Here is a 14485-nt window from a genome sequence, read left to right as displayed (position 1 = left end):
GCTGGCAGCCTAAGAGTCAGAAATCCACGCACCGTCTGCCGTGCGGGGAAAAGATCGATGCAACTTCAATCTGCGGCTGAAATATCACTGCACCGGTGGCTTCGCAGCTGAAAATCAACGCTTGCTTGCAACGCTACCTGAAGATCGATGCCCGGGACTGGACAAATGATGCACAGAATCGCTGACGGAGACTGGTGAGATCGCAACCCGCGCTGCGTGGTTTTCGGATCATCGTGCAGTTGGATTTCCAATGCAAACACCACTGGGCGTGTAAAAACGACGCAAGGCCGTCCAGAGCCGAGAGTGCTGACCGGATCGACGCATCGCTGTCCTGCGGAGAGAAGAAACAATGCCCGCCGACCCAACTAAAGGAGAAATGATGCAAGGTCTTGCTCGTGAGTGAAATTGATGCATCGCAAGCCCTTTTCAATGCACAATCACCTGTGCTGGGTTATTTTTGACGCACCCAAGGTACATTTTCACGCTTACAGCGTTAATGTGTGTTTAAAATTACATGAAGGAGGAATCCAAGATGGCGGCCGGATTTCCCGGCTGATCGCCACTACCGCTCTAGCCCACCTCAAGATCACACGCGGCTCCCATTCACCCGCGAAAGCCGCGGATGCCGCGGACGCTGTGCGCCTGCAGCACGGACCGCTGCGGGCGCTTCACGGCTTTCTGGCGGCCCCTGCTAGGATCGGGGCCGCGTCGGCAAGCACCGGAGGGCCCCGCAAGAAGATTTGAGCGCAGCGCTCGCCCTAGACCCGCGCTCCTGTTCCTCTCGACCGAGCGCAACCCCGACGTTTCTTGGCAACATTGGCTGGCTTGTGGGGTGTGTGGGATGCCCTGATGGCACCGAAGTTAAGCAGGACCCCTCGCTCCTTACGGGCACGGCAGAACCAAGATCCAGGAGGAACCAGAAAGGACAAAAAGCTACCGGTCCCCGGATTGAAGGAGCACAGCAATCCTCAAGTGAAAGGGGGCCTGCATAAAACAACCGACATGGAAAAAGACACCAGGTACTCTGTTCCAACAATGTTTACTAGCGTGATGCGGCTTAAGCAAATGTCCACGGAAAAGGCTGTATGTGATTTGCAATCTAACGTGCCAGGAGTCAATGATGAGCAGGTACCTGTTGCATCTACATCTCTTGAAGTACTCACTCCTATATGCAATGCAGGGGGGAGGGAGCCACCCAGTCGAGAGACAGATAGTACAAGTCCAGGAAAGAGCGGGGAGGTGGTGGCCCCCCCCAATGGGGTGTGAGAAATTATCTGAGCAGGAACTCAAAGACTCAAATCAGGGGCCTCAGGAATCTAATTCAGGGAAATGTGAAAAACAACCTTGTACGTTAAGCTGCACGTTAAACTCGCAACAAGCTGAGGGTATGGCCAAGTCTACAACGACAAATGAGACTACCCCCCCAGCTCCAGTCCAGAGGGGGAAAGAGGCGAAACCAGCAAACATTGATCAGGGACCATTAGATACAGCAGAAAACTTTTTCTCTCTCTCCGATCAGTCTAGAGACTCAGACTTAGACGAAGAAATCCCTTTAACAGACTCAGATATTGAGAGTAGCTCTGCAGCAAGTATCTGGGTATCCAATTACTCAACATGTAGAAGAAAATCAGTTGAGCAAACTGATGTTAGGAGTAGTTTAGGGGCCAAGCTTAGGAGTGACCCGCTTAAGCCTCAAGAGGAGGATGGTGAAATGCAGTGGGACTATACGGCCACCCGACAGGCTTTTTCGAAAAGTGATTCGGCCTGTAGTACTCTAGTGCCCCCTTCCATGGGTGGCCCTGCAGAGCCTCCCTCGTTGGATCTTATCTACAGGACAATGGTCCAGAATCATGAACAGGCACAGAGGGAGAGCAGGAAAATGAAAGCAGCAAACAGACAGTTACAATTATCCATTAAAAAAGTGGGCAAATCTTGCCAGGACATTGGTGCACGCATCGCCACCATGGAGACTCGAACTGAGGAGCTGGAAATCGAACTGAAAGCAGCAACAGCACAGACGACGACACAAGGACAGCAGATCTCGGATATTCAATGGAAACTGGAAGATGCGGAAAACCGCCAGCGGCGGAATAACTTGAGGATTTTGGGTATAGCAGAGGACCTTGAGGGGCAGGATACTAGGGCCTACATAGCTTTACTTTTTAAGAAAGCATTTCCAGACCTGATTGGGTGGGATTGGGAAAAGGAGATTCAGAGAGCACACCGTTTTCCGCTAATGAGGAAAAAACAAGCCTTGACCTCTGCCAGTAGAGACCAGAGCTTTCCACGGGCTATTTTAGTGTATTTTGGTAATTTTTTACTGAGACAGGCTGTGTTTGAAAAAGCTCGCCCCAATTCAAAGGTGATGGTGGAGGGTGTATCATTCTTTAGTAGGCCAGACTTTGCACATGCCACTGTAGAGAGACGGTGGCGACTCAGGCAGATGATTGCTCAATTCCAAGAGTTGGGGGCGGAAGCCTACTTGTTAAGCCCTGCACGTCTAAAAGTTGTCTATAAAACAACTATAAGATTTTTTCTCTCAGAAGTTAAAGCAGGAGAATATGTACAGCAACTGAAAACTGGTCAAGGGCAGGGGGTACGGGAGAAGGGGGGGGAGGGTTTGCCATAAATAGCCGTTTATATATAAATGTATGTAAATGTATGTGATACTGATTGGGGGTAGGTAAACTCCCCCCGCACTCCGCTCTCTACTCTCCCATATATATATATTTTTTTCATGTATCTCTTTTTGGCCTTTTCTTTTCTTTTTCTCTTTGAATTGTTTATTGGTCAAGGGTTTCGATCGGGAGGGTGAAGAAGAGGGGCCGCGGATAAGGATTGGTAATAGATGTGTGAAGGTTTCTTTTAACGTATGGGTGGGCTAACGGGAGCGGGACTGGCAAATACCATCTTACAGGCTCAGGAGCCTGGCGATTCCATTTGTAGGGGTAAGGGTTGGGGGGTGGGTTAAAGGAGGGTGGGGGGGTCACAGGGACAAAAAGGATAATGGGACACACAGCAGGGGGAGTGGGGATAGCTCTCATCAGTGGAAAAAGGGACAGGGTGTGAAAGCAGCAAATTTGAATGGGGCATACAGGGGAGCCAGAAGGACCAACATCCATGAAAATAGGACAGTTAAGTGAAATACGTATTGCCACAGTGAATGTTTGTGGGCTCAATAATAACAAAAAACGGCAGCTTGTAGGAGAGGTTTTCAAGTCATGGAATGTCGATATTATTTGTATGCAGGAAACACATATCCCAGTTACACAAAAGCAATTAATGGAGTTTTATGGCTGGAAGCTAGCGGTTTTTACACGACAACACACAACCACTAGAGGGGCTGCGATATTAACTCAGATCAGTACTTTGGTATACATAGACAATTCGCTGATAAACTCGGCAGGCTGGTTCTGTTGGAATGTTCGGCTAAGGGGCTAAGGTTCACTCTATGTTCTATTTATGGATCCAACACAGATGATCCAGAGATACTGGATTGGCTTAATTTAGAACTTGCGACCTGGGCAACACCTATCAGAATGTGTGGAGATTTCAATATACATTTAGATAATAAAGAACCCATTCAGGAAAAAACACTCTACCTGGGTAGAAAGAATAAAGTTTTTAGGGCACTTCAACCATTGGCCATTAATCATGGCTTGATCGACGTCTGGCAGCTGTGTTGCCCGCAGGACTCAGGGTTCACCTTTTTCTCTGCCCCGCATAAGAAATTAGTCTGTCACGACTCACGTGCTGCTTGCGCCTGGAGTTAGCAGATCTTGAGGCGTGGATCTTGAGGGTTCGACTTTGGCCCAAAAAGGGGCGACTCTTTCTGGTAGCCACGGTGCTGTAGGCGAGGAATCGCCAAGGACAGACCGTGACCATGAGAAAGTAGCGCCAGAGGGAAAAAACCCCTTCAGAAGAAGAGGAAAAAACCTCCCAGAAGATTCGCAAGGGATTCCTGGAACAAGAACAGAGGAACAGGAATCAAAGGAACTGACGTAACACAGAAATGGCGAAATCCAGAGCCAAGGGCTAGGAAATCAGGAGCGAGGACACTAACTGAAACAGAGAGTGTTGCAGCGCAAAGAGGAAAAGAAAAACCACCTTTAAATACCATAAAACAGGAAGTGACCCACAGGAAGAAAAAGGACACCATCTTGAATAGGGAAAAGTAGATAGAATAGACTGGAGCAGAAACCATAGAGAATAGGGAAGGAGGAATGCTGGGAAGACAGAGGTAACCTGGGAAGGGGAAAAGACATAAAGGACAGAGGAGAAAACAGACCCAAAAAGGAAGAAAGACAGAAAAGAAGAAAAAGGAGCCCCAACAGGTAAGAGGGGTCAGGAGACCCCAACAAGACGGAGGGAGAGCGCAGCGCGAGGCCCCTAGTAAGTCCTGGGGCCTCGCAGGGTGCAAGAAAGGCTCGGGGCGTGCCGCGTCTTAGAGACGCGAAGCGCGGCCCGAGCCGAACGCGCGGCTTGTGCCGAACGCTCGGCTCACGCCGCGCGGTGCGGCGCGACAGTAGGCCCCCCTCCCGAAGGCCCTGGTTTGAAAGGAAATAAACGGTGAAAGCGCTGAGTCAGAAGAGGAGCATGAACAGAAGATGCATCTTCCCAAGAACACTCACTGAGAGGATAACCCTTCCAATGAATCAGATACTGCAGACGGGTGTGAAAAAGACGAGAGTCACAAATCTCCTGAACCTCATATTCAGGAACATCATCCACTAAGACAGGAGGAGGACAGGAAAACTGACGGGAATACGGATCTGGTACATAAGGTTTGAGTTGGGAGACATGGAAGACTGGATGAATCTTCCATGTGTGAGGCAAGTGAAGACGGACAGTGACAGGATTAAGCAACTGGAGAATACGGAAAGGCCCGTAATAGCGAGGTGTGAATTTGTTCTGAGAAAGACGTGAGGGTAAGAATTTAGAAGAAAGCCAAACTTTATCCTGTGGATGGTAGTCCGGAGTGGCCCTACGTTTCTTGTCTGCTACTTTCTTCATATATCTCTTGGTGTGTAAGAGATTAGAACGAATCAGTCTATGGATTTGTAAAAGACGTTTGGAAAAATGAGTAATAGCGGGTAAGGGAGTGGGAGACAGAGAAGAAGTAGGAAAAGAGGTAGGATGAAAACCATAAGAACAGAAAAAAGGAGTGGTCTTGGAGGCACTATGGACTGAGTTATTATAAGAGAATTCAGCGATAGGGAGATAAGTGTTCCAGTTGCTTTGAGTTGAGTTGCAAAAACAACAAAGGTATTGTTCTAAGCCTTGGTTCAGACGCTCGGTCTGTCCATTGGTCTGAGGATGGAAGCCCGATGACAGAGTTCTATCGATGTTTAGTGTCTTACAAAAATACCTCCAAAACCGGGAAATGTACTGAGGTCCTCTATCAGATATAAGAGTATGAGGAAGTCCATGAAGACGGAAGATATGTTCAATGAATATCTGGCTTAATTCTTGGGATGTAGGTAGCTTTTTCAAGGCAGTGAAGTGAGCCATCTTAGTAAAAGAGTCCACAGTGACCATGATTACCCGGTTTCCTGCTGAGAGTGGTAACGAACACATGAAATCGGTGGAGATGGTGTGCCATGGAGTTGGCGGAACCGGCAAGGGCTGGAGTAAACCCGCAGGTCTGGTTCGGGGAATCTTGACTTGAGCGCATGTGGGACAAGCCTGAACGTATGTTTCAATATCCTTTTTCCAAGTAGGCCACCAGAAAAATCGTGATAACAGTTCTTGTGTGGCCTTGATGCCTCTATGACCAGCAACCGGTGAATCATGACACATTTGTAATGCCTTTTCTCTCACTCTGTTAGTGGGGATGAATAACAGATCGTGATAATAATAGTATCCTTGTCTCTTATGTAAAAGAGGCCTTAAGTTCTCTATTTCATCATCAGATAGATTGGGGTACTCCAGTTGTACCTCCTCCAGAAAAGACTGGGCTACCCCAATGATCTTACTAGGTTCCAGTAGGGGTTGAGCTGGGACAGGAGTACAATCTGGATAACGACGCGATAGAGCATCAGCCAGAATGTTTTGGGAGCCAGGAATATATGTAATGTAGAAATCATACTGGCTGAAGAAGAAGGCCCAACGAGCTTGACGACTATTTTGGCATACAAAATTTCGTAAACATTGTAAGTTTCGATGGTCTGTTCTCACTTCAAAAGGTTCCTTGGAACCCATCAGAAACTGCCTCCATTCAATACAAGCTGTTTTCAGAGCCAACAATTCTCTTTCCAATACTGAGTAATGTTGTTCTGCAATAGAGAGTATATGAGACAAATAGAAAACAGGATGTTCAAGACCATCGTCCTCTTGTTGTTGGAGTAGAACGGCACCAATGGCTTTTTCAGAAGCATCGGTGACGACAATAAATCGTTTGTTGGTATCTGGATGTCTTAAGATGGGAGCTTGTGTAAATGCCTTCTTTAATTCCTGAAAAGCTGTTTCAGCAGTTTTAGTCCAGACAAACCCTTTAATAAGTTTTTCCTTCTTTAAAGTGTGAGTTATATGGCTAGTTTGTTTAGCAAAGTCTGCGATGAATTGTCGATAGAAGTTCGCCAATCCTAGAAAGCATTGTGTTTCTTTAATGGAAGATGGAGAAGGCCAATCTAGGATAGCTTGTACCTTTTCTTGATCCATGGCTACTCCGGTGGTACTTAAATGATATCCTAGATATTTGACTTCCGTCTGGTCAAACTCACACTTTTCGGGTTTGCAAAATAGTTGATGTGCCCGGAGTCGTTGAAGGACTTGTTTAACATGGGAAGAATGGAGTTCGGGATTTCTGGAATAAATAAGAATATCATCAAGGTAGATTACAACTGTCTGATTCAGGAGATCCGAGAATACTGAGTCCATAAATCTCTGAAAAATTGCCGGGGCATTAGTAAGACCGAAAGGCATTACCCTGTATTCAAAGTGACCAAATGGAGTCCTAAAGGCCGTTTTCCACTCATCTCCTTCTTTAATGCGTAAGAGGTGATAGGCTCCCCGTAGATCTAGTTTGGTAAACCGTTGGGCCCCTCTGACTGCCTCTAAAATGTCCCCTATGAGAGGCAAAGGATAACGATCTTTAATAGTTATTTTATTCAGGCCTCGAAAATCCAGGCAAGGGCGAAGGTCCTTTGTCTTCTTGGGTACAAAAAAGAGAGGAGCCCCGGCCGGAGAAGACGATGGAACAATAAGACCACTTTGAATATTTTCATCCAAATACTCCTTTAGTACTTCCTTTTCAGTTTCCGTGAGGGAATACATCCTGCCAAAAGGAACGATAGTGCCAGGTTCCAAGGGAATAGCACAATCGTAATCTCGATGTGGAGGTAACACAGGTTTGGAAGGTTTTTGGAAGACATCTTGAAAATCCAAATAGTGTTCAGGAACTCCTTGGACTGTATTTATGGTCGAACCGGTGGTACCCTCCGTGATTATTGACCTCTTAGGCGACCAATACTTGTCTGAAGCAAAACAGTGCTCGTGACAGAACTGTGAAGACAAGGAAACCGTCCGGGTAGCCCAGTTCACATATGGATTATGTCTGATGAACCACGGGATTCCAAGAATGATGGTATGGTTGGGGGAAGTTATAAGATCAAAGGAAATGTGTTCCTGATGGTTACTGATCTGTAGATTCAGCATCAGGGTAGTTGTATCTACTGGACCCGATGATATCAAAGATCCATCCACCGTGTGAACTTGTTCTGGAACCTCCTTAGGTTGTATAGGAACTTGTTGAGTGGTGGCCCACTTCTTATCCATATAAATGCCACTAGCTCCACAATCTAGTAGTGCCATCGTCTTCTCTTGACGGCCATCAGGTAATTGTAACATTACTGGTAAAATGAACAAGGATGTGGTATTGTCGTTGAAAGAACTGATGGAAGGTATAGCTGCTAATCCCGTCCCCTCCCTTCTTACAGAGGACGGGAAGCGGCATTTCCCGATGGCCTTGATGGACGTACTGGACAGGTACGCAGTATGTGGCCGGCCGATCCGCAGTATAAACACAAACCCTTCTTTCGTCTATCTTCTCGTTCGCTAGGGGAGAGAGGGCCTCGAGTTGTATCCACCTGCATGGGTTCTCCTTCGGTGTCTCTGACAGGAGGGCGAGGTTCCTCAGAACGATGCGGAAAAACTCGTGAGGTGCTTGGTTGAAAAGACCCTCTGCTCTTTCTCTTCTCTGCTCTCCGTTCCTGAAGGCGATACTCGATGGAGAGGGCTTGATCCATCAGGCCACGAAGATCTTCCACTCTGGTGGAATGTACTAGTTCGTCTTTGATTTCTTCTTTGAGTCCTCTACGAAACAAAGTCACCAAAGTACGTTCCACCCAGGTGGTCTCTGCCGCTAGTTGACGAAAGCGTGTAATGTATTGAAGGACATCTTGTGAACCTTGATGAATATCGCATAAGGCCTCTTCTGCTGAAGCCTCCAATCCCGGACGACTAAACATCAGCTTGAAGCGGTTCACAAAGGCGGAATAATCCGACAATACCGGATCGTTAGATGATACCATCGGGGTTGCCCAGGCCAAGGCAGGACCAGATAAGGCACTGATGAGATAACCCACCTTTGTTCTGTCATGGGAGAATTGGGTGGGTCGGAAGGCAAAGTACACTGTCAAGGAGTCAAGGAACTCTCGCAGCTTGGTTGGTTCACCCGAAAAACGTTGGGTAGAGGCGGAGAGCGTCGGGACATCACCACTGCGGAAAGCCAAGGCCTGTCGCAGCGCAGCATTCTCACTGCGTAGTTGCTGTAATTCTTGAGCTTGTTGCTGAATTGTAGTTAGCAGAGCTTGATCCGGATCCGCAGCAGCTACCACAGTGTCTTCCATGGTGTTAGAAGACGTCGGGATGGTTTGGCGCTGCAATCTGTCACGACTCACGTGCTGCTTGCGCCTGGAGTTAGCAGATCTTGAGGCGTGGATCTTGAGGGTTCGACTTTGGCCCAAAAAGGGGCGACTCTTTCTGGTAGCCACGGTGCTGTAGGCGAGGAAACGCCAAGGACAGACCGTGACCGTGAGAAAGTAGCGCCAGAGGGAAAAAAACCCTTCAGAAGAAGAGGAAAAAACCTCCCAGAAGATTCGCAAGGGATTCCTGGAACAAGAACAGAGGAACAGGAATCAAAGGAACTGACGTAACACAGAAATGGCGAAATCCAGAGCCAAGGGCTAGGAAATCAGGAGCGAGGACACTAACTGAAACAGAGAGTGTTGCAGCGCAAAGAGGAAAAGAAAAACCACCTTTAAATACCATAAAACAGGAAGTGACCCACAGGAAGAAAAAGGACACCATCTTGAATAGGGAAAAGTAGATAGAATAGACTGGAGCAGAAACCATAGAGAATAGGGAAGGAGGAATGCTGGGAAGACAGAGGTAACCTGGGAAGGGGAAAAGACATGAAGGACAGAGGAGAAAACAGACCCAAAAAGGAAGAAAGACAGAAAAGAAGAAAAAGGAGCCCCAACAGGTAAGAGGGGTCAGGAGACCCCAACAAGACGGAGGGAGAGCGCAGCGCGAGGCCCCTAGTAAGTCCTGGGGCCTCGCAGGGTGCAAGAAAGGCTCGGGGCGCGCCGCGTCTTAGAGACGCGAAGCGCGGCCCGAGCCGAACGCGCGGCTTGTGCCGAACGCTCGGCTCGCGCCGCGCGGTGCGGCGCGACATAGTCAGGTTAGACTACTTTTTTGTGACAGCCTTTCTACAAAACCAAATAAGGATCAACAGACTTCCTAGAATCATATCAGACCACAACCCATTGGTTTTGGCTTTAGAGATTGGGAGAAAGGGCCCGCAGCCTAGATCTTGGACATTTGATAGGGCACTATTAGCCGATCCAGGGTATATCCAAAAAATGAAGGAATGGATCCCGGAATTCTTTAAGATAAATCAGGACTCCGCTTCTTGCCAGACAGTTTGGGATACATTCAAAGCTGCTGTCAGAGGAGAAACCCTGAGCTATGGGTTAAGAAAGGAGAAAATACGCATGGATCAGTTAAAATTAGTTCAGACAAAGCTGGTTAAAGCAGAGCAGCGACTAGGGGAAGCGATCCGCAGCGGAGTAGAGATCGCAGACATTCTGTGTGAGGGGAATATCATTAAGGCAGAAGCCACTAAGATTTTTATGGATAAGGCTGCTGCAAAATTTTTAGTATATCGCCAAAAATGCTATGAGTATAGCGGGAAAGTGGGCCAACAGCTGGCCTTAAGAATAAGACAAAAGCAGGTATTTGGGAACATTAAAAGTTTAGTGAATGAAGAGGGGCGGATGGTACACAACGGTCCAGAGATTATGGAAGTTTTTAGACGATTCTATCAAAAATTATATACCCAGGAAGAACAGCCCCAAGAAGAGGAAGGGATCAATGCTATGGGCAATGAGATATCAGATCAGTTAAGAGAGGAAGATAAGGCAGCTTTAGAAGTACCTATGACATTGGAAGAATTGGGGATAGCAACTCGCGCCTTGGCAAGCGGGAAGGCGGCAGGGAGGGATTTAATTCCATTGGAATTCTACAAAGTTTTTTTTGTGGAGATATGTAAACAGTTGCTTAATTTATTTATTGAAGTACAAGCAGGGGCTCCTCAACCGGCCTCCTGGGGGGAGGCTAAGATAGTAGCCTTTTTGAAAAAGGATAAGGAACCCACGCAGCCTGGTTCATATCGCCCAATTTCTCTAATTAACAGTGATGCCAAAATTTATGCTAAAATACTCGCCAGTCGCCTGAGTTTGGTAATCTCAGGTTTAGTATCTCCATGGCAGCATGGCTTCATCCCGGGGAAGAGCACGGCTGACCATATAAGACGAGTCATCACACTACTTGATGTTAGTGCAACAGCCAAGCTTCCTATGGCAGTAATCTTGCTAGATGCGGAAAAAGCTTTTGATCGGGTTCACTGGCCCTTTTTATGGTCTGTCTTGCGTAAAAACAACATCGGTCCCGGGTTTGTTAAAGCAGTTCAACAACTTTATCACAAACCAACGGCTACGATACAAGTTGCCGGGCTAAAGTCGACCTCAAACAGTATCCAGAGAGGTACGCGACAAGGGTGCCCGTGTTCACCACTGCTTTTTGCGCTATATATTGACCCCTTGATCAGGAGAATGATCAGGAATGATCGGATCATTCCAGTCTCATTGAAAGGAGGGTGTACTAAGATTTTAGCATATGCAGATGATATTGCGGTGGTGACCACTGACCCTAGGACTGCTATATTGGAAATAGAGCAGGAAGCCCTGCAGTTTGGGAAAAGATCTGGCTACTTGCTGAACAAAAGTAAATGCCAAATGTTGGTGAACGACTCAATAGATTTTAAGGATGAGCGGGTGCTGACACAGGTACAATATTTAGGTGTTAAACTTACAGTAAACCTTGACGAAGTTGTGAAAATAAACATGGGCCCGATTTTAACAAAGACTAGGAAAGATCTTGCTCGCATTAATAATCTACATTTGTCACTTATGGGACGTTGCAACGTGATAAAAATGGTCTTTCTACCCAAAATACTCTATCTCTTTAGAACAATCCCCCTAGAGATTGGGCAAGACTGGTTCAAACTAATAGAGGGATTGGTTAATAGCTTTATTTGGTCCTATACAAAGCCGCGCCAGGCTTTTCACTATATGACTCTTCCTAGAGAGAAAGGGGGGTGGGCACTTCCCAACTTTAAACTTTATTATCTGGCAGCAGTGCTTCAGTATGCACAGACACTTTATGTCACAGATAGATCCGGGCAAGATGCTCTCCCTTCGATATATACCCTGATTTTGGGCAAAGAAGCAGATGCAGTCTTTCTGCGGATTCTGGAACCCAGCTACTACAAAAAGGTTACATTTAAGGTAATCTATGCTGCATTTAAGGCATGGACCCAGGTTAAGCGCAAGATAGGTATAGGACGAATCTGCTACTACACTCCCTTGTGGAATACACCCACGTTTCTGGCGATATTTAAAGACCACTATTGTTTGAGGTGGAGTAACCGGGGTATTCATAAAGTCGGGGACCTTTTTCATTCTGGCAGCCACTTCAAATCATTTGAGGAACTGAGTGTGGAATTTGCGCTGGAAAAAACAGACTTTTTAATTTTTTTACAGATTAGAGCTTTTTTACTAACTAGTATGACCCAAGGTTGGCACATAGACAAGATTAAACTAATGGAAGTTTCACGACACCCCACTAGCTGCGGCATTAAAAACCTGTATCCGCTGCTTTTAAATGCTATATTGGACGATCAGGTTTTACTTGTTAAAAAATGGGAAGGACGGGTTGGAGCTAAAGAGATAGAGGTTTGTGAATCTATGGAAATGGCACGGACTGTTTTATTGTCTGCGAGCCCGCAAGCTCAACATTTTATGGTATTGTATAATTTATATTATACACCTGCTAAGATTGCGAGCTGGGGTAAAACGATGGGAATCATGTGTCCACGATGTGGTTGCCCGAATGCAGATCTCTGCCATATGTTTTTTCAATGTGTAAAACTGGAAAGTCTGATTACCGGGATATCCGATATATTGAAGAAAATCTTGAAACAGACTATCTATCTGACACCTCAAATGGTTTTGCTGGGAGTTGATCATGCAGTCTGTAATAGTCGAGATAGATATTTTCTGTTCATAGCAATGTCGGTATTTCGCAGCTGCATAGCATCTCTGTGGCGTGATGTAGACCCCCCACGATTTAATCAATGGTTTTCACTACTTTTATCTATGTATCACTTGGAGAATAGCCTGTATGAACTAAAAGGAGCAGCGGCCGGTAAAAGACTCACTAGAGTTTGGGCACCCCTTTCTGCATGGCTCTCGGGGCCTCGAGAATATGTTAATTAAATAAGTAATCTTATATGAGATCTTTAAAAGCAGAAACTATGACTATTGATTTAGAATAGAATGCATGTTTCCCCTGTATGACAACATTGATGTACTTACGACTTTTATTTTTATTTTTGTTTCTCTTCTTTTATGTTGCAAACATGTAACCCGCTGTGTGTTCTAAATAAAAAAAATTTAAAAAAATTACATGAAGACTCTTTGTGCATTTTAAGTGATAACTTGACTTGTGTATTGTGGATTTTTGTTGTTTTGGTCTTGTTTTGTTTAGATAAATATTCTATATTTTTCTAAGCCTGTGTTGTCATTTTGTAGTGTTTTCATTAATTTACTGTGTGTGTTGCTACAAATACTTTGCACCTAGCACTCTGAAGTTAAGCCTACTGCTCGTGCCAAGCTACCAAGGGGGTAAACATGGGTTAGCTGAGGGTGATTCTCTATTACCCTGACTAGAGGGAGGGTCCTTGCTTGGACAGGGGATAACCTGACTGCCAACCAAGGACCCCATTTCTAACAAAGCTAAAGCCACAGTTGTCCCTCATCTGAAGGCCGTCAGAGGAGGGTGCCGCTCTGTGATGGGCTGTTGCGTAACCCCGGTTCTGCTGCTGGACAAAGCTGGTCATGGCAGGTCAGCGGAGAAGCAAGGAAGGCATCCTACACTGCTGCCATCTTTGTCACGCCAACACAGCAAGTGTTTATTAAACCCAGAGGCTCCCCTCTCACTCCCTCCCCTCTATTTATTTTCCCTTTGTCTCTCTCATTCACTCTCCCTTCCTCTACTTCGAGCTGGGAATGTACTTTGAATGCCTCATCCTGCTGGAAAGCTCAGTAGAGGACTGATCTCTGACACAGATGAAAAGATCTGAGCAGGACATACTTCTGACGGAGGACAACTGCAGATTTGCTGAGGCTGGCTGTCCAGAGAAACTACATTTTTTTGGTGAAAATATTTTTTCATTTGGTAGTGAAGGTCTTTGCTGGGCAATAAATCCTTCCACTGTTTTACACTTAGAAACTTATTCACATTTTTTCTGGACAAAGGCTTTGTAACCGAGATGCCAATTCACAAAGGCATTTATTAGTATATGATATAGTACTCTTCTAGTACTTCTTAACATATTCTTAAATGGTTTTGTGATAGTCCACATCTAAAATGGGAATACAACTGGAACATTTATATACATTTAGTACAAATAGAAAATGTTTTTTAGTTGGACGTGTAAGGAGCCGATTAACAAAGGCATGTACTGCACGTACTCCTGACCACCTTTGTGACTCACCCCTCATTATTTTCCAATATTGATTTTAGAAGTTGAATGAATGTGCGAATATGTCGTGAATAATGGACTTGTAGTTGGCTGTGGAGACCCATTGCCCTTGTCCATCCGGCAGTTGTAATTGTCAAAATGTAACGAGAGCTTTGTTTATTACCATTTTTATTTCTTGACAGAATAATCACTCTTGGTTACAAAAAACCACTGGAAAGAGAGGACCTGTTTGAACTTGATGAAAATGATTCCTCCTACACTGTATGTCCCAACTTCGAAAAGCACTGGAGAAAAGAAGTACTTAAGGAGCCGGAGTCGTCAAAGGTGAAATGTGAATTACTTTTTCTAATCTGGTTCTCCCACACCATTTTTATGGAA

The 14485-nt window shown here is 45.8% G+C and overlaps 1 protein-coding gene across 2 annotated transcripts in view; it reads left to right on the top strand.

Annotated features, from left to right (window-relative positions):
• The window catches only part of LOC138249903 (ATP-binding cassette sub-family C member 2-like), a 546861-nt gene that overhangs the window by 127822 nt on the left and 404554 nt on the right, over positions 1-14485 (top strand). For both annotated transcript variants that reach the window (XM_069204120.1, XM_069204121.1), the window contains one exon: positions 14290-14431. In XM_069204120.1, the coding sequence (XP_069060221.1) occupies positions 14290-14431 (142 nt within the window). The remainder of the gene's footprint in view (positions 1-14289; positions 14432-14485) is intronic.

Source organism: Pleurodeles waltl, chromosome 8, assembly GCF_031143425.1.
Source record: "Pleurodeles waltl isolate 20211129_DDA chromosome 8, aPleWal1.hap1.20221129, whole genome shotgun sequence".
In the NCBI taxonomy this organism is placed as follows: Eukaryota; Metazoa; Chordata; class Amphibia; order Caudata; family Salamandridae; genus Pleurodeles; species Pleurodeles waltl.
The sequence above is the reverse complement of the archived record's forward strand: the minus strand, read 5'-3'. Positions and strand labels throughout refer to the sequence as shown.